This window comes from Leucoraja erinacea, chromosome 28 (genome assembly GCF_028641065.1).
Source record: "Leucoraja erinacea ecotype New England chromosome 28, Leri_hhj_1, whole genome shotgun sequence".
In the NCBI taxonomy this organism is placed as follows: domain Eukaryota; kingdom Metazoa; phylum Chordata; class Chondrichthyes; order Rajiformes; family Rajidae; genus Leucoraja; species Leucoraja erinaceus.
This window is the reverse complement of record NC_073404.1, coordinates 22,231,195-22,251,027: the sequence shown is the minus strand read 5'-3', so window position 1 is coordinate 22,251,027 and position 19,833 is coordinate 22,231,195. Positions and strand designations below refer to the sequence as shown.

Below are 19,833 nucleotides of genomic sequence, written 5' to 3'. Positions count from 1 at the left end.
GAACTTGTAGTTGTTACGGAAACCTGACTAAGAGAGGGATGAGACTGGCAGTTTAATGTTCCTGGGTACGGGTGGTACAGAAGAGATAGAGGTGGGGGAAACAGAGGAGGGGCTGTTGCTTTATTGATTAAGGAGAATGTCATGGTAGTAATATGAGAAATAATTACTGACAGCTCGTTCCATGAGCAATAAAAAGGAGATGATCATCTTGATGGGAGTGTACTCTAGGCCTCCAAATAGTCAATGGGAGAAGAACAAATATGCCAGGAGATTGCAGGTAGCTGCAAGACTATTACTTGACTTGACTTGACTTGATTAACGTTAGTAGGAGATTTTAACTTTCTCATTATAGATCCAAGGTTTACAGTTATTTGTCACATGCACCAATTAAGGTACAGTGAAGTGAGATGCCATGCAGCCATACAATTAAAAAGAACACAATACCCAATTGAATTTAACATAAACATCCACTGCAGCATTCTTCGCTGTGATGGAAGGCAATAAAGTTCAGTCAATCTTCCTCCTTTGTTCACCCGTGGTCGGGGGCCTTGACCCTCCGCAGCCGTCACTACGGACTGCCTGATGTGCAAGCCCTCTCGTCGGGATGATCGAAGCTCCGATGTCAGGACAGATCGAACACGGATCAATCCGCGGCTTGGAGTTCCCGTCGGCCACTTCTTTACCAGAGACCGTGGCTTTAGAATGTTATAGGCCACAGGCCGGCAGTTGGAGCTCTTCTCCAACGATCCCCAGCAAGGGATCAGCCCGCTCCGCAATGGTAAAGTCCACTCCATGCCTGCTGCTAGAAGCTTTGCACACTGAGGCTTCACGATGTTATAGGCAGCAGGCCGGCGATTGCAACTGTCAAAGTGCCAAGAGCTTATATAGGGGGGAATTTGTCAAATGTGTTCAGAAAGATTTCTTCAGGCAATATGGAAGTGGCTCTACAATGCATTTATCTCTGTGTGGAGCCACAGGAGATGGACAAGGTGGAGGAAGACATGAATACTGGGGAACTTGGGACAGTTAATGGAGATGTCTTGGGGACAGTCCATATTACGGTTGAGGAAATGTATTCTCAAACTCTGCCCCTGGCCGTGGACTCTTAAGCCATGAGAGAAGTTCTCCTTACATCTTTAAGAATTGTGTAAGTTTCAATAAAATCTCCCCTTGTTCTTCAAAACTCTGGGGAACACAGTTCCAATCCACACACCCTCTCCTCGTGGGAAACCCACCATCTCTGGAAACAGTTGAGAGAATATTTTCTGATCTCCCTCTTTAGCAACTATATCCTTTCTTAGAAAAGAAGCCAAAACTGTGCGCAGTACATCAGGTCCCAAATAGCTTTCCATTTTAAAATATGTGTTACGGTTTTGAATGTTACAAGCACTCATCATGAGTAATTCAGTAGACCATCCCTGCCTTTAGTGAACAATTGCATTTTGTGAATTAGAGTATTTCAGTTTATTATGATATGATTTTTTTTTTCCAGTTGTAATATGCACGGCTTTGTATTTGAAGCTGTTTCTCATATTGTTATAATTTTTGGTGCTTTACTTTAGGCTGTTCTTTGTGTTCCTGTTGGTTTGCTGTGCTTTGAGTTGATCTTGTTTCAAATTTCAAATTTTTTTTTCCCTTTTCCCCCTCCCCATTCCGTCCTCGCATGCACTGAACCACTGTACGCATTAACCATGTCTCAGCAGCCTGAACAGTATGAAACTGATAGCGATGAGGAGTTTTTGGAGAAAATTCTAGAACTTCCTTTGCAGAAACATTGCAGTAAGAAACTATTCAGCATTCCTGAAGTAACCAAAGAAGAGGAGGATGAGCAGGAGGAGAAAAAGGAAGAGAAGGAGAAGGAGGAAGAGAAGAAGGAAGAGAAGAAGGAGGAGGAGGAGGAGGACAAGGAAACCATTTCTGGCAAGACTCAAGATAGCACTCAAAATCAAAAGCCAGGAATAGAGGCCTCCAACTGCTCTCAGGATGAAGTACACGTAGAGGATCAGATATTTAACTGTATACAAACTAGTTCTAATGACCAGAGTCCAAGAGATCAAGTCTCAAATCTTGAAACCAAAAATAAAGAAATGGAGAAACAGCCAGTCTCCAAAATAAATTTGCATGAAAGCACAAATCTAGAGGAGGGTGCCATAGGTTTGAATGGTGCTCAAAGTGAGCTGGAATTCATGGACAGGGAGGAAGACTTACTGTTTAACAATACATATGATCAGCGTAACAAGCAGGAACCAAGTGAAAAACACACTCACTACCCTAGGAGCAATTTCAAGAAAAAGGAATGGTCTGAAGAGGCCAGTTACAAGTTTCATAATAGACATTCCAAGGAATGTATCAGATCCCAGGACTGGAAAAGGAAGACTTCAGAATACACACATAAAAGCACCATTGATGACCATATCCTTGAAAGCACTCCAGAGAAATCACAATCGGAGGAAAGCCACAGGGATATTTTAGATATGTCTGTCGTTGATCCATCATCTTTATTGCAAATGCAATCTCGAACTCAGATTACTTCTATGACTCCCGAAAAGTTCTATGTACCAGTTACTGGGAGCACTCATTACAACAACATGTACCAGGCGTCACATAAGGAACTAGAAATAGACATAGAGTATGGCACTGAAGAGGAGGAAGAAATACCATCTCCTAACGTGCATTTCTGTTCAAATATTATTCATCTGGACCAAATGAAATCCGGTTGGTCGCATGGTGGCCAGAAACACAATGAAGATGAGTGTAGTCAATGCAGCCAGTGTGGTTCTACCCACTCAAATGATCAAAGTCAAGCATCGGTTAAATATGAAGTTTTAGATTTGAACTCTGGCTATACTAAATCTACCCATTGTCAAAAAAGGAGAGATAAAGCCACTCTCCCGAGGAATCAGCTGCATCGTGCTCAAGGGAGACTAAAGGGAAAAATTACAGAGGAGAAAAAGTTGGAGGCTTTGAAAATGGAGACTTATGACTTGGGCAGAACAAGGGCAAGGACAAGAACAGAATATGTGGATTCAGCATGTACACCGGTGTGTGTTTATCTCACTGTCCATTTACTTATTTTGTTTTTTGTGGCTGTCAGAGTGTTTGACCACCTGTGTGCTTCGTGCATTATGTTAGTGATGTACATTTTCCATTTTGCCTTGGAGTGGGGGCAACATGCACGTCCTCCCAGCATTAGCATCCATTAGCATCAGTCTGAAGAAGGGTTTCGGCCCGAAACGTTGCCTATTTCCTTCGCTCCATAGATGCTGCTGCACCCGCTGAGTTTCTCCAGCATTTTTGTGTACCATCAGCATCCATTAGCCAACCAATAAATTCAATGAAAGGCTCAAATAAAATTGAGCCTCTCAATCAAGTTGAGAACGTTACAAAATTATTTGTCATTGATTATTTTGGCATTGGATGCAGCATATCTTTTGAATTTATCAGAACATGAAGTGGAACTTCAAGGTACCCATTTAATTCAATGCATGTTTCGATGTTAGCAGATTATGAGTGATGATAAACAGTCTGCCGATCATAAATGACACTTGAATTTCAGCTACATTTAATAGCTAGTTTATGAAACCTCAGTCATTTAACACAACTTGCAGATCATGTGGTTCTATTCAATTTCACATCTGGAAACATGATTCTCTGTAACACCTGTCTTGCACAGAGTCGGTGTAAGCAACCTTGGTATCACATTGAATCATGAAGTCAGCACATATGATGAAGGATTCATATGAACATTAACATTTTTTCTTTTCACAGATGCTACAAGATCTTCTTGGTGTTTCAAGGGTTTTCTGTTTTTATTACATATCCGGGTTGCTACTCAAGCTCGCTTCCTTGCATTTATTACCTCTCTATTTGACCAAGCCAATCCATTCTTCATCAGCCACTCTTGGTTTACTCAATGTCTCCCTCACAACCTGCTTCCTCACCTGTCAACAAATGTGACCACAAGAAATCTTTGCGTCCCTTCATCAATGTTATTTGCATAGATTATAAGTTGTTGAGACTCAGCACTGATCCTATTTGGACCTCCATTCTATACTTTGCCACACTGAAAATCCTGACTATGTTTTCTATTAGATTACTTCTATCCATGTAAATAAATTATCCCCAATGTCATGACTGGTGTAATGACATTTTGTTTGGCATTTTATCAAACACTTGCTGAAAATCCAAATGATGCAGTGACTTCAGGCAAAAGCTGATGCATAATTAAGAACAGGGTATAATGTTTCTCATGGAACCAATGCATCTGATGTCAGCTTTTGAAAATAGATTCATGTGATCTTGCCCTTTAAGTTGAATTGAGAAGTATCATTCATGGAGATTCGTTAAATGTATTTGATAAATCTGTTTTTTTAATACATTACAATACCTTTAAGGGCCTGTCCCACTTGTGCGATATTTGCGCGTCATTTATGCGACAACAGTTACACGTCACGAGGCACGAGTTGTGACGCGTGCATGGTGACGTAGGCAGTGATGCGCGGTCGTGCACGGCGCCCCAGGATTTTGGGATGTACAAAATCTTTGCACGCCATCTGCGTGACGCACAAATGACGCCCAAGTGGGACAGGCCCGTTACAATTCGTCTAGGAAAACAAGTCATTTTTGAGAGTTTTTGATCACACTTTCCAAATCATATATAAATCATATTAAAATTAATTCACCATGTAAATTCAAGATATTTGAAGTCAACATTTGATGTTCTTCAATTTTCATTTTTTTGATACTGAAAATTAACTAATACAAGCACGAAATCTCCCCTTACATTTTAATTATTGTTTATAGTTTTCACAATGAAAATTCATTGATTAAATATTTATTACACCTTGGTCCCTTTTTCTCTCTCTCTGTAAACTTTTTTTTTTCATATCAGCTTGTACATTAAACTCACACATGTAAATTTATACTTGCTGGTTCACACCTTGCACTTTTTTACTTCACAATCATTCATCCTAATTGGATATTTGTTCATTCAGATCCTAGGTATTCTGTAGAGATTTCTGTATTCTGAGGTGTTCTCATCTCAATTCTGTTATGTGCCGGACTAATTCTTACAGAGATTAAAAAAGGCAAGGGCATCAAATACCAATGAGATTTATTAGGTGTTTTTGAGTGACCTAGTAAATAAAATCTTTTGTATGTTTATATCACAACAATCATTGGCTTTCCAGAGTACCTGGTGTCCAATAAAATGTAGTTCAGTAGAATTGTTACTGAAAACTTGGTCCAGAGACAGCATTCATGGGAATCAAAATATGCTAAGGAGCTTGGTATAAACCAGAACTGTTTCCATGTTTTGACATTGGTTTCAGTGTAACAGATATAATATTTAATATTAGGTTTAATGTTCCAGTCTTACTTCTGAGTCATAGCAAAAGGTGATCTAACTGAGATGGGCAAAGAACTTGTTGAATTAACAAATGTATATAATTGACAAAAAAAAATTCCCAGACACTCATGTACAGATGGTTACCTTCCAGAGGGTGACCAACCTGAATAATGAGAAAAATATGCATATTTCTCTGCAATTTCCCCTGATTTGTGCACCATTTACCACATTGGCCATTACCAGTATGATAGATTTTCTGTATGATTCAAACGGTTGCAAACCCTTCCAATATCCTTGATAACCCTCCTCTATGTATCTGCACAACCAAATTTAGATGAACTCGTGGGACATTCACCATGTTGGCTGTTGCTATCTGTAGGATCATTCAGCACCTCAAGTTATCACCATACATTGCTCCAGTTCAGAGTTAGGCATGGAGATTCATTAAAGTAAAACTTGAAGCTTAGGCTTTATTCCACCACTGTGTTTGTAGAATCTTAATCCGTGTGGTTTATCATGCCAACTCACTCTTAACGGTGTTAATACAGGAAAGTTTGGTTCCATTAAACTACACAATTGTAATTATTGTTTATTTGATGCTTCATGCAATCTGAGCTGTATAGAACATGTAAGGGTGCTGCTTCAGGGTAGAAATTTGGACCTTCTGGAAATTTGGCCTATGTGGGTGATAATGTGACGAGAAATCTACCACTAATACTGGCTCATAGGGGAAGAAAAGATTCCATTTCACATGCAGGCCCTCAATGACTCCAATTCACTCCTAGAACTTCCAACGACATAAACATCTCACTAATGTTTTGATACTCATTAAGCATTTTAAAGGGAAGGTGTTACTTTCAAATAACAGCACCATTTGGCCAATACGGCGTGTATATGAAAACTACAATAATTCTATATTTAAAAGCAGAGAATAGATGTACAGAGAAACTGCAATTTGTGGGGAATCAGCAGAAATCTGTGTGTTAGTATCCAAATGACTGGAGAATTTTCTAGTGTGCATTTGGTATGAGTTTATTGGGTTGCATTGGTGTATTTTACTTGTGTGGGTACAATATTGTCGAGCTTTCTTTGAGTAGGAGAGAGTGCAAGAGATTCAGTGAGTTTACTGGAATGCCAGAGTGTGAGTTTATTGATGTGAGAGAAATTGCGATGAAAGTTGGTGATTTTGCAGGTGCCAGAATGCTGGAGTATAGTAGGCACACTAGTATTCAGGTATGTGTATAAAAGATTGGAAAGTTAGCTTATATATGTCTAATATTTCATTCCTCAGATACTCTGGCTTTGATCTTTCTTTTCTGTTTTGCAGGACTTTGTGGTAGATTTAGATTCAGACTCTCATTGTGCTCCTGATTCACCTGCAGTACGAGCTTTAAACCCCCAAAATAGCTCCTCCCTTAGGCTCGGTAGAGGGGAGTCGTTCGTTTCCAAAGGTATGTATTTGTCCTTCTTCATAGCAGCTTTCAACATATCAAAATTAGATTAACAGTCTCGTGGCGTGTATTTCCTTCAGAAAAGAGTGTTAAATACTGGCGTAGATTATTCATTGTGGGATATTACAAAGAAGAGAAAGTCAGAGGATCAGAAGATGAGGTCTTCTGAATTGCACAGGGTAAAGGGCCATGATAGGCCTTGAAGATTCAACTGTAATAACAATATCACCAGTATTCCGATAAAAACAAGAATAACCAGTGGATCCTGGTTACCATAATAGTAAGGTGCGTATAATATAAAAATCGGCGTGCAAATGCATTCATTTAAAACTTTAGTGTAAATATAGATGTGCTGCGTCCAGCTTTTGTTTCCATGGTACAGGAATGACATTGAGGTAAAACAACTATTCACTATCACCGAAGACAATACAATAAACATAACACCTCTTAAAAAAACAGACAGGGCCTATTATAGTTAGAGTAGAAGGTAGACAATTTTTTTGTCTACCTTTGGATTTTTCCCATATCTGCAGTTCTTTCTTAAACAATAGTTAGAGTAGAGGACAGTTAGAGAGTGATTAGATGGAGGATATTTAAATTTAAATGTAGTTTTTATATGCTAAGAAACAGCTGATTTCCATTATTTTAATTTGCTTCCAGATATTGGCAGCACTGGTAAGGCTACTTCTACTGCCCCTTCTTAGTTTCCCTTGGGATATCTTTTTTGAGCGTGCATCACAGACATTCCTGTAATGGATAGAGAATTATCAGATATTGACATTGCAACATACAACCAAACCAGGATGTCATGCTATGTAACATTGGTGGTCTTCTAATGCCATTTACTGTTCATGTGATGGGGAGCACAAAGGAGAAAAGTGTTGTCAAAATTACCTTGCTCAGATGCCAAGGTGCATCCTTATATATCACGCAGAACCGTGATGGATCATGCAAGAACGTTATTTGAAACAAGTATCACAGATAGAGCAGAAACAAGGAACTGCAGATGCTGATTAACACAACCCACACCACCGCAGCTGGTGCACTTCATTTAGGGCAGGGAATAGTAATAAGATGTTGAACAAGTATTGGCATTAGAGCCAGTAGCATGGCTGTCTGCTGTGTGATACTCTCTGACATGTTTGATTTCTGCAGAGAAATTAGATAATATGTGATTAGACTAAAGTCATCTTGATAAGGTCAGTCAGCTCCTCATTTTCAATCCTTTGATTTCAGCTTTACGTGCAGAGGCTTCCAGAAGTGAAGAGGGTTCAATCCTAGATGGATTCAAGGAGATAGAGCCAAAGGGAATGGTGGATGGTGTACTTGTTCGCATCTTTGTGGCTTTGTTTGATTATGATCCTGCAACGATGTCACCGAACCCGGATGCTGCAGAGGAGGAGTTGGCTTTTAAAGAAGGCCAGATCTTAAAGGTGAGTACATGGCATCCAATCATCATTTCTAATCTTGCTTTCTTCCCGAGGAACAGAGAAAGAAACAAAACTGAGAAATGGGATTATAATATTACGGCTTTTAACAAACTCTGGAGGGGTTAGTAGTCACTTTTGATTATCAACCATAAGCTAACTACTGCAGTTATTTATCTCTATGTCAGTCAATTGTGATGATTAGAATTAATGGTCATTTGCCTTTACAGGCAACTCAGTTTCAAACGAGGGGGGTTAAAAATGTAATCATTTAGTTAGAGTGATGCAGCACAGAAACAGGCCCTTCGACCCACAGAATCCTTATTGACCAGCGATCCCCGCACATTAATAATATCCTAGGGACAATTTTTACATTTATACCAAACCAATTAACTTACAAGCCTGTAAGTCTTTGGAGTGTGGGAGGAAACCGAAGATCTTGGAGTAAACCCACGCAGACACGGGGAGAACGTACAAACACTATACAGAGAGCACCCCAAGTCAGGACTGTATACTGGTCCCTGGCGCTGTAAGCGCCTTGAGGCAGCAACTCGACCGCTGTGCCACCATGCCGCAGATTTCTAAAGGAATCTTCTGTTTAAATTGTGGAAATAAATATTGCAGGTTAATGAACTTCTTTCCGCTACTATAGACACAAATGCTGGAGTAACTCAGTGGGACGGGCAACATCTCTGGAGAGAAAGAATAGGTGACGTTTCCGGTCGACCCTTCTTCCCAATTGTGAGAAAGGCTTTTCAACCTGAAACATTCATCTGCTTCTCATCCTACAGATGCAGCCTGACGTGTTAACTATTCCTGGCATTGTCTGTTTTCACTTTAGATTGCCAACATCTGCGGTTATTTTGATTTTAATTTCCTGTTGCATTGATTACACTGTGAATAAATATCTGACATTCCAGCACAGATCCTTGCAAGTTACAATGCTCTCCATAATGTTAGGTACAAAGACCCATCATTTATTTATTTGCCTCTGTACTCCACAATTTGAGATTTCTAATAGAAAAAAGCACGTGTGGTTAATGTGCACATTGTCAGATTTTATTAAAGGCCATTTTTATACATTTTGGTTTCACCATGTGGAAATTACAGCAGTGTTTATACATACTAGCCCCCCCATTTCAGAGCCATAATGTTTGGGTCACATGGCTTCACAGGTGTTGGTAATTGCTCAGGTGTGTTTAATGGCCTCCTTAATACAGATAGAAGAGAGCGCTCAGCACCTAGTCTTTCCTGCAGTCTTTCCATCACCTTTGGAATGTTTTGTTGCTGTTTATCAACACGAGTACCAAAGTTGTACCAATGAAAGTCAAAGAAGCCATTATGAGACTGAGAAACAAGAATAAAACTGTTAGAGACATCTGCCAAACTTTAAGCTTACCAAAGTCAACTAGTTTGGAACATCATTAAGAAGAAAGAGAGCACTGTTGAGCTTACTAATCTCAAAGGGACTGGCAGGCCAAGGAAGACCTCCACGGCTGATGATAGAAGAATTCTCTCTATAATAAGAAAAATGCCCAAACACCTATCCGACAGATCAGAAACACTCTTCAGGAGTCGGGTGTGGATTTGTCAATGACCAGTGACCACTTCATGAACAGAAATACAGAGGATACACTGCAAGATGCAAACCACTGGTTAGCTGCAAAATTAGGATATCCTGGTTACAGTTTGCCAAGAAGTACTTAAAAGAGCAATCACAGTTCTGGAAAAACGTCTTGTGGACAGATGAGACGAAGATTAACATGTCAGAGTGATGGCAAGAGCAAAGTATGGAGGCGAGAAGGAACTGCCCAAGACCCAAAGCATACAACCTCATCTGTGAAACATAGTGCTGGGGGTGTTATAGCCTGGGCATGTATGACTGCTGAATGTACTGGCTCACTTATCTTCATTGATGATGCAACTGCTGATGGTAGTAGTGTGATGAATTCTGAAGTGTATTGACACATCCTATCTGCTCAAGTTCAAAGAAATTCTTCCAAACTCATTGGCGGGCGGTTCATTCTACAGCAAGACAATGATCCCAAACATACTGCTAAAGCAACAAAGGAGTTTATCAAAGCTAAAAAATGATAAATTCTTGAGTGGCAAAATCAATCACCCGATCTGAACCCAATTGAGCATGCCTTTTATATGCTGAAGAGAAAACTGAAGGGGACTAGCCCCCAAAACAAGCATAAGCTAAAGATGGCTGTCTGGCAGAGCATCACCAGAGAAGACATCCAGCAACTGGTGATGTCCATGAATCACAGACTTCAAGCATTCATGCCACGCAAATGATACAGAGGCAAATAAATAAATGATGGGTCTTTGGCCCAAACAAAGTGATCTATTGATGATGAATCTATGTTGATTCTCATAACCAGCACTTGTATCTTTTATGTGCTGAGTCGTTCAGTTTATAATTAAAAATTCCAGACACCAATTACAAAAGTATATAAAAAAACGTATAATGTACAGTTTCAGCTTTCTTAAACAATGGAGTTACAGAAAAAAAATTGTATTGCAAAGGACATTTCATGAATCAAGAGAACTTTGGAAGATTATGGATAAAGATCTCTAATTTTCTCATCCATGTCCTTGTCACCTTGAGGTTTAAGCAACCGATTCACCTTTTGAAACCATTTAAAAGAAAACTTGTTTTAAAAACTTAAACAAAAAATGATTTACTTTATTTTTAGTGTGCTCTAGGCTTTGTTTCAAAATGTTTGGCAAATAACTTTATCTCTGTGTAACATGTGATTGCGAGTAAAAGAGTAACCACTTCTATTACTGCATTAGGGAATTTACCTGTGAGAAAAGCATAAAACATTATCTAAAGTTTGAAATCTTCATCCTTTCCAAATCGTTAGGTGTTGGAATTTGGCCTACAAATCAAGTAATCCTTGGGTCATTGACTAAGTTCTTCAAGTTCAAGTTCACATTTATTTGTCACATGCACCAATTCAGGTACAGTGACATGAGTTACCATGCAGCCATACAATCAAAAAGAGCACAATACACAATAGAATTTAACATAAACATCCACCACAGAGGAATCAACAGTCTTCACTGTGGTTCAAAGGTCCATTTATTGTCACATACACCAATTGGTGAGTGAAATTCAAGTTGCCATTGCAGCACACTAATAAGAATACAACACATTAAGGAGAATTTACCATAAAACATAAAAACATCCCCCCACAATGGTTCCCACTGTGAGGGAAGGCCCAAAGTCCAGTCTCCATCCCCTTGTCTACCCATAGTTGGGCCTATTGAGGCCTCCGCAGTCGCCGCTACGGGGCTGATGTTTCAGGCCCTTCTCACCGGGTGATGGCGCTCCAGCGTCGGGAGAACTCTCTCAGCAGCTTGGGATGCCTGGAACGGCCACGTCCTTACCGGAGACCGCGGCTTCCGAAGCCGACAGACCGCGCTGGACGGAGCTCCACCACTGGCGAACCGGCGAGAGATCCAAGGCTCCCGATGTTAAAGTCAGCGCCGCCCCTCGCGGCTGGCCGCACCGTAGTCCTGCAGCTCCGCGATGTTTCATCGCAGGTCTCAGCATACGGAGCTCCAGCATGGCGATCCGGGCAATGCATCGCCCGCTAGGCGATAGCACTCCAGCGCTGCGCCGCCGCCGAAGCCAAGGTTCTGGCCGGTCCCCTCAGAAACGCTGCTCCAGGCCCCGATGGTAGGCCGCGAGGACAAGTGGAAGTTGCTACTCGGAGGAAAGCCGCCTCTCCGACCAGGTAGGGTCTGAGAAATACAGTTCCCCCTCCACCCCCCACACATAAAAAGAATAGACCTCCAAAAACACTTTTTAACGTAATAAAAATTAAAAAAAGAAATGAAAGGATGAACAGCTGCAGGCAGGGCAGCCATACCCAACTGGACGGCGCCCCCTGTGATGGAAGGCAATGACGTTCAATCAATCTTCCTCCTTTCTTCACCGTTGTCGGGGCCATGAACCCACCGTAGTAGCCGCTACGGACGGCCCGATGTACAAGCCCTCTCGTCGGGATGATCGAAACTCCGACGTCGGGACGGATCAGAACACACACTCGGATTTCCCAAATCGCCCAGATTCTTACCGGAGACTGCGGCTTCACGATGTTATAGTCTGTAGGCCGGCGGTCAGAGCATTTCTTCTGGCGATCCCCGGCAAGGGATTGCCCCACTCTGCGATGGTAAGTCCAGCGCGCCTGCTACTGAAGCTCTGGGCCGGTCTCCGAGAAAGGCCGCACCAAACCGGTTGTTAGGCTGCGAGCGGGGCGAAGATGTGACAAAGAGAAAAGTCACATCTCCATCGAGGTAAGTGACTAAAAAAAATGATCTCCCCCTATTTCCCCCCCCCCCCCCCCCCCCCCCCCCCCCACCATCCACCACACTAAACATAGTTAGACATACATTTAGACATATTAAAACACAAAAAAAGTTGAAAGGATAAATACGCTGCTGGCGAGGCTGCCAGCTCGCGGCGCCACCTGGTGGAAAAACCTTCTGTGTAGTGCCCTTCCCTTCTTGATTATAAGCACCAGTACTAAGGAGAGTTCACAAATGAAATAGATGCAAAGACAAGGGATAAAGTTGCTACTCTATGAGAGCATCTTTGCTACTGAAAAACATGAGGAATAATTGTGGAAATATTCTGTCTGAGTATCTCTCCTCTATTATGCGAAATGGGATCATGGCATCCTGAGGGGAGACTCGGGACCCCACGGTGGAAAGGAGCAGCAATAGTGTGTTAATCCTGACGTGAGACTGAGACATGGATCTCCATTCTGAATAATCTCTTTACAGGTATATGGTGATAAGGATGCTGATGGGTTTTACCGTGGAGAGGCAAATGGCCAGACCGGCTTTGTACCATGTAACATGGTCTCAGAAATCCAGGTGGATGATGATGATGTGATGGAGCAGCTGTTACTGCGGGGTTACCTGGCCCCCAGTACATCCATGGAGAAGCTGAGTGAGTCATGCATTGCAGTAATGGTGCTTCTTCATTTTATTACCTTTGGGTTTCAAAGAGCGCAGATGGAATATTTGGTGTAACCACAGAATCTGGGAGAGTAGAGGTCGGAATAATATTTTCCTTGAGTGGGTGATTGTATGTTATAGTCTCAAAACAAATGTCTTTCCGGACTAAGGTGATTTTTTTTTCACCCAGAGGATGATACGATAATGTTCTTATACAACAATTTGGTTAGCACTCTACACAAGATTAGTGTTTTTTTTTAATTAATGCCGCAATAGATATTATTGTATAGATTGAGAAAGAGGTTTAGCTGGGTTTAATGTAATCGGAAGATGTTGTCAAATGGGTATTTTGAAAGTGAATGTATGTTTATTGTTTTGAGAGTGGAAGCATAATTGGGCATGGTTTAGAATGAGAATTAGGTAAGCAGGTATTCCTTGGTCAATGAAAAGCTTATGTTCTTGAAACTATTTCATGAAAAAAAAATTCATTAATAGTAAAAGCTAGGCAAAATGCTTTATGGGTATTTGGAGACTAGCTTGATATCCATAAGAGAGGAAAATAGAGTTGAAAAATATATATTCAGCTCAGTTATAAATAGAAATCATAAATCAAGGAATATCTGTATTGTGATGTCATCCAGGAAGAAATATGAGCTTCAAGCATATTAGCAGTTCTCAACTAAACCTAACTAAATATATAAATTCTGAATTGCTGGCATATCAGTAACAGGTGTGCCCTAATTGAAAATTGTGCTTATTCAAATTATTTGCATCTGTGCTGTCTGGAAAATTAATGGCTCCTCCAGTATGCAAATGTCAGAGACACTATTATCCATAATAACCAAGTTCTAATACATGACCTGTTTAATCAGTAGCTGCTTGTAGTAATATAGATACCCAGTTGGAAGATGGTAATCTTTGTTGATGAAATGAGACATTAGTATCAGATCTACACATGTGTCCAGCACATACCCACTGCTTGGTTTGGAGTTCCCTAAATAAGGTGGCATTGCGCCAGTCTTCAATGGGGCTCCAGATCACAGCTGGTAATGCTCTCATTATTTTCAGCCTTCATCAGAATCTTGTTTTAAAGCTTACAAACTGTTGCAATCAGCTTGACAGCTTGTTAGCAATGGTTTCCTTGGCATTTATGACATGTTTTAAACCATTATTCTGAAGTTATAAAACACAAAGTGGACAAAATGTAGTTTTGAACATGGACTATATCCTTGTCCACATTGTATTGGGAATCATATCTTGTTTTGAATTATGAGTGACCTGATCTTATATTTAGCTTGCATACGTTTGAGCTACACCCATGTATTTCAGGCTCTATTGATGCTAAACTTCATTGTCCGTTTCCCTTTCCAGTGCCCACTAGCAGTGGACTTAGATCCATGAACAGCTTCATTGTTAATTGTGGTTAACTCAAGCACAAAGTGTGCCAAAGACAAGGCTGAAGCGTTTAGTTTAGTTTAGAAATACAGTGCTGAAAAATGCCCTTCAGACAACCAAGTCTGCCCCAACCAGCGATCCCCGCATAGTAACACTATCTTACAACTACTAGGAACAAGCCAATTAACCTACAAATCTGTAGATCTTTGGAATGTGGGAGGAAACCGAAGATCTCGGAGAAAAACCCGCATGGTCACGGGGGTGAACGTACAAACTCCATACAGACAGCACCCATAGTCAGGATCGAACCCAGATCTACTGGCGCTGTAAGGCAGAAAATCTACCGCTGTGCCTCCGTGGCGCCCTGCTCTAGGCGGAAGTACCCATAGCTTCCTGCATGGATCCCTGCAATTTAATTTTCAATTTCCATTAACTAAAAATAATTTTGAAACAACTGGTTGTAAACCACTTTGTTTTATGTAAAGCATGCTGCTGACTCCATTGAAAATGCTTCTGTAATTGTAAAACCTTACCCTGAAAAGTTAGTGCCATCCATATCATTTGATATCAAAAAATGGCTGAGGCACAAGATGCAGCAAAGGCTGAAGGACCCAACTTGATCTCAGCTGGCGTGATGAAGACTCGGCTCCAGGGCAAGCTGCATCCACCCAAACTATTCCAATTCAACTACAGCACTGGCATCTACCCATCAATGTTGACATTGCCCAGGTATGTTCTAGGACAAACAAAAATAGTCCGTTATTGCCACAATTCTCTCAATCAGCTTTTATTGCCCTGAGTAGGTGGTGGTCCTGGAGATGAGATGATGAACTACCAACCAGACTCATCATTTTTATGCAAGTTATAATTTCAACCAGTGGAGTATTTTACCTTTGATACCCATTGACCCCACTGTTATTGATAATTCTTGATGTCACGCTAAAATATTCACTTGATGTCAAGGGCAGTCACTCGCTTATTGCCTCTAGAATTCAACACTTAAAATCATGTTGAAACCAAGAATACGGCCATAAGCCAGTGAAACCCCAGCTGAGCATCCTTCAACAAACAATTGGTACGTAATATGGAACCTAAATGCTGGAATGGCCTATGTAATAGATCCGTCGACTTATCCTCAACAACTGCAATCGTCAAGTCAGCAGATCGCCATCAACTTCACGAGAGCAAGTGAATGCCGGCCATTCTAGCAGTACCCAGATTTTAGTGGAAAAGTAAATGTAGACCAGTGGTAGGCAGGATTGAATGAGACTCTTAAAAAGGGAAGACCATGTTGAGAAATATGAACTCTGACATTAACAAACTGGATCAAATGCCCTTCTGTGCTGCAGATTCTGTGCAAGTCAATGCAGTGGCAAGATGGGTTGAAATGATGAAGGTGCTAGAATGAAGATGGAGGCGGGGGGGGGGGGGGGGGGGGGTGGAACAGATTAAGGTCAAGGCAATGAAACGGATCAGAGCAGAGCAGGAGGTTAGCTGCAGGTATTGATGCAGGTAAAATAAATACCTGCAGCTACCTGCAGTAAAATGAATTATGGGAAGAATGCATTACTAAAAATTTAATGACTAGTAAGCACGTATCCATCTTTCAATTCCAAGAAAAGTATAGCTCTATTTTTGAAAAGACTTAGAATAGCCTGTTTTTAATTTTTTGAAGCCTGTGGGTGCCCGACTGATGATCTAGAGCAGGGGTTCCCAACCTTTTTTGTCCCTGGCAACTTTAATAGCAAATAACAATGTTATTTCACATATTTATGAACAACTAAGGATGAACAGATACCGGTATACCAGAACCAAACACAGTCAGTCAATGCGAAAAAATATGTACAAATCCAGAATCACCAAATTTACCCCCTGGGTTGGTGAAATTTACCTCCGGGGGTAAATTTACCCCGGGTTGGGAACCCTTGATCTAGAGGGAGTAATGGGACACGTCATGAATGAAAAGCATGACCACAGAGCTGTTTGTACAGCTATTCACCTAGTGGCATCAGAAATGGAACTCTGCCACTGGAATCTGTGGTTGCCCAACCTGTAAACGTTACTGTGTTTCCATTTTACTCTTTGCCTCCACAAGCCTCAATGGTGGGGCTCATACACGCCATCTGCACTCTGCTAGGCTTGCCTCAGCCTGTGGGAATCGCCCAGACCTGACAGTGCTGCTTGCCAGACCCACTGGTCTCTGATTTACTAACCTGATATGATTTTGCTCTGTCTGTCTCAGCTTCCTTTGTGCTGCTTTATTTCCTCTTTTTTTTTTCTCTCGCCCTTTGCTGTATGAAGGCAGCCACATGCTCTCTCAGCCGCCACGCCGCTCTGCCCCTCCTTTGAAGCCAAGGCGATCCAAAAAAGGTCTGTCTCGCATCATGCTTAACTTTTGTTGCTTCTTCCATTTAAATTTTTGCTATGTCGGTGTCGTACAGTAATTGCTTCTTTCTTTTTGCTGTCTAATACATGTAATACTGAGTGTGTGTGAATGTATATAGTACATGTGTACTACATGAAAGAAAAGGGTCAACTAAATTATTTCTGCTCTTTCAGTGCATTCCAACACGTGGAAGGAAGCTCGGCAGCGAGGTCAGTAAAATCTTCTCTCATGTTCTACTTTGTCAATCGATAACAAATGAATCAGTGCAGAGTCCACTGTTTGTCATACTTATTAACTATTTGGATGAGAATGTAGGAAGCAACATTAGTAACTTTGCAGATGACACCACAATTGGTGGGATAGAGGACAGTGAAGAGGTTCATCTTAGACTGCAACAGGATCTCTTGTCAATAAGGAAAGTGAGCCAAGCAACGGAGTGATAATGAAATAGAATTTAACTCAAGACAAGTGCAATGGGATGCATGTTGGGAACTTAAACCAGGACATACACAGTGAATGACAGGGTCCTGGACAGCATGATTCAATAGAGAGAACAAAGGCACCAGAGGGTGCAGAAAATAAATTGCAAAGATGTTACCATGATTGAAGACCTTGATATAATAGGGAAGATAGAATAGGCTGGGACTGTTTTCTCTGAAACGTAAGGGATGATTTTTCAGGCAATTTTCAGGGACCAAGCACCTGTACTCCTAGATCGTGCTGTTCTACGAAGGCTCTCCAGGGCTTTACCATTTACTGTGCAAGTCTTGCCTGGTTTGATGCAGCAAAGTGCCATAAGCACTGTACCACCAATTTGGATGTCATCTGTACATTTACAAAGAATATTAACTACATTTTGAGAGGCAACATAGTGGCGCAGCGTTAGAGTTGCTGCCTCACAGCGTCAGTGATCTGGTTCCACCTCCTGCACCCATGCAGAACTCATTGACTTCATCAACTTCACCACTAATTTCCATCCTGCACTCAAATTCACTTGGACCATCTCCGACATCTCCCGACCGTTTCTAGATCTCACCGTCTCCATTTCGTCACCTCCAATTGGATTCCAATACTGGCCACATCTTCCCATCTCCACCCCTTTCTGCTTTCCACAGAGACCAAACCACCCCCTCCCCAGGTACTTTCCCGTGCAACCGCAGGAGATGCAACACCTGTCTCTTTACCTCCCCCATTGACTCCATCCAATGACCCCGACAGTCTTTCCAGGTGAGGCAGAGGTTCACTTGCACCTCCTCCAACCTCATCTACTGTATCCGCTGTTCCAGGTGTCAACTTCTCTACATCGGTGAGAGCAAGCGCAGGCTCGGCGATCGTTTCGCTGAACACCTCCGCTCAGTCCTTCTTGACCTAGCTGATCTCCCGGTGGCTCAGCACTTTAACTCCCCCTCCCATTCCCAATCTGACCTTTCTGCCCTGGGCCTCCCCCATTGCCAGAGTGAGCCCCAGCACAAATTGGAGGAACAGCACCTCATATTTCGCTTGGGTAGTTTACACCACAGCAGTATGAACATTGACTTCTCTAACTTCAGATAGCCCTTGCTTTCTCTCTCCACCCCCTTCCCCTTCCCAGTTCTCCCACTAGTCTTATTGTCTCCATTCTATCTTCATCCCGCCCCCTCCCTGACGTCAGTCTGAAGAAGGTATTTGTTAAAGGTCTTACTGTCTAGGCATTGTCCACTTCCCTGCCCTCATCAATTCTCTTGGTGCCCTCTTTAAAAAATGTTTTCCATCACAGAGCCACGTTGACCATCCCCAATCAGTCCATGCCTATCCAAATGCTGATAGATCCTGTCCCTAGGAATCCCATCCAACAACTTTCCCATCACGGCAGGCTCACGGAAGCCATGTAGTTCCATGGCTTGTCCTTCCTGCCTTTATTAAATAACAATACAACATTAGTCACTCTCCATTTTTCTGGAACTACACCTGCGGTTAAAGATTGTTCAAATATGCATGGACTTCTGCAATTTCTCTCCTAGCTTCACGCACAATCTGAGGGTGCACTTGGTCAGGCCCTGGGGATTTATCCACCTAAATGCGCTTTAAAATCACCAATACCTTCTCTTTAATAATTAGTATATGACCTGACAGTACAACTTGTGCCTCAATTCCTTAGCTTCCATGATCTTCTCTGTAAAAGTTGATGAAAATATAAATGTAATCTTTCCCCCATCTCTTGTTGCTGATTTTTAAGGGGACCTATATTTTCCCGAGCTATTCGTTTAAGGTGGATGGCTGCAGTTTTAACCCAAGGTAGTGGAGTCTAAAACAAGAGATATATTTTAAGGTGAGGGGACCTGAGGCAACATTTTCACACAGAAGATGATGGGTGCAAGGAAATGGAAGAGGCAGACATAGTTACATTTAACAAACATTTGGACAAGAACACGGTTAGGAAAGATTGAGATGGATTATGGGCCAAATACAGACAAATGGGACTAGCTCCTTGGTTGGCATAGGCTCATGAGTCTGTTTCCATGCTATTTAACTCTATAATTGAAACTCCACATAATAAGTAAAAAGACTGCAGTTATTCCAATACATGTACACAACTGATTTTAATATGAGTAGCTGTTTTATGATAGTGACTGCCCAGAACTTTAGTTAAATCATAATTTAGTTATCCAGAGTGATCCTGTCAAGTATCAAATTAAAAAATAAGCAAATGATGTATCCTGCCAGGATGTTTGAATGTTAATGCGGTATAATAATTGGACTGATGTTTTTTGAACATGACACTTAATTTTCATGTAATATAAATAAACAGAAGGGTCTTCACAGTGCTGTGAGTTCTATCCTCATCGTCAAACCCAAAAGTTACTAGGCATC

The 19,833-nt window shown here is 41.5% G+C and overlaps 1 protein-coding gene across 1 annotated transcript in view; it reads left to right on the top strand.

Moving 5' to 3' along the window:
- The window catches only part of LOC129710466 (peripheral-type benzodiazepine receptor-associated protein 1-like), a 134,259-nt gene that overhangs the window by 99,596 nt on the left and 14,830 nt on the right, over positions 1–19,833 (top strand). The window contains exons 22-27 of the mRNA XM_055657421.1: positions 1,701–3,041; positions 6,675–6,798; positions 8,035–8,231; positions 13,026–13,194; positions 16,899–16,967; positions 17,157–17,192. Coding sequence (XP_055513396.1) covers positions 1,701–3,041; positions 6,675–6,798; positions 8,035–8,231; positions 13,026–13,194; positions 16,899–16,967; positions 17,157–17,192 — 1,936 coding nt within the window. The remainder of the gene's footprint in view (positions 1–1,700; positions 3,042–6,674; positions 6,799–8,034; positions 8,232–13,025; positions 13,195–16,898; positions 16,968–17,156; positions 17,193–19,833) is intronic.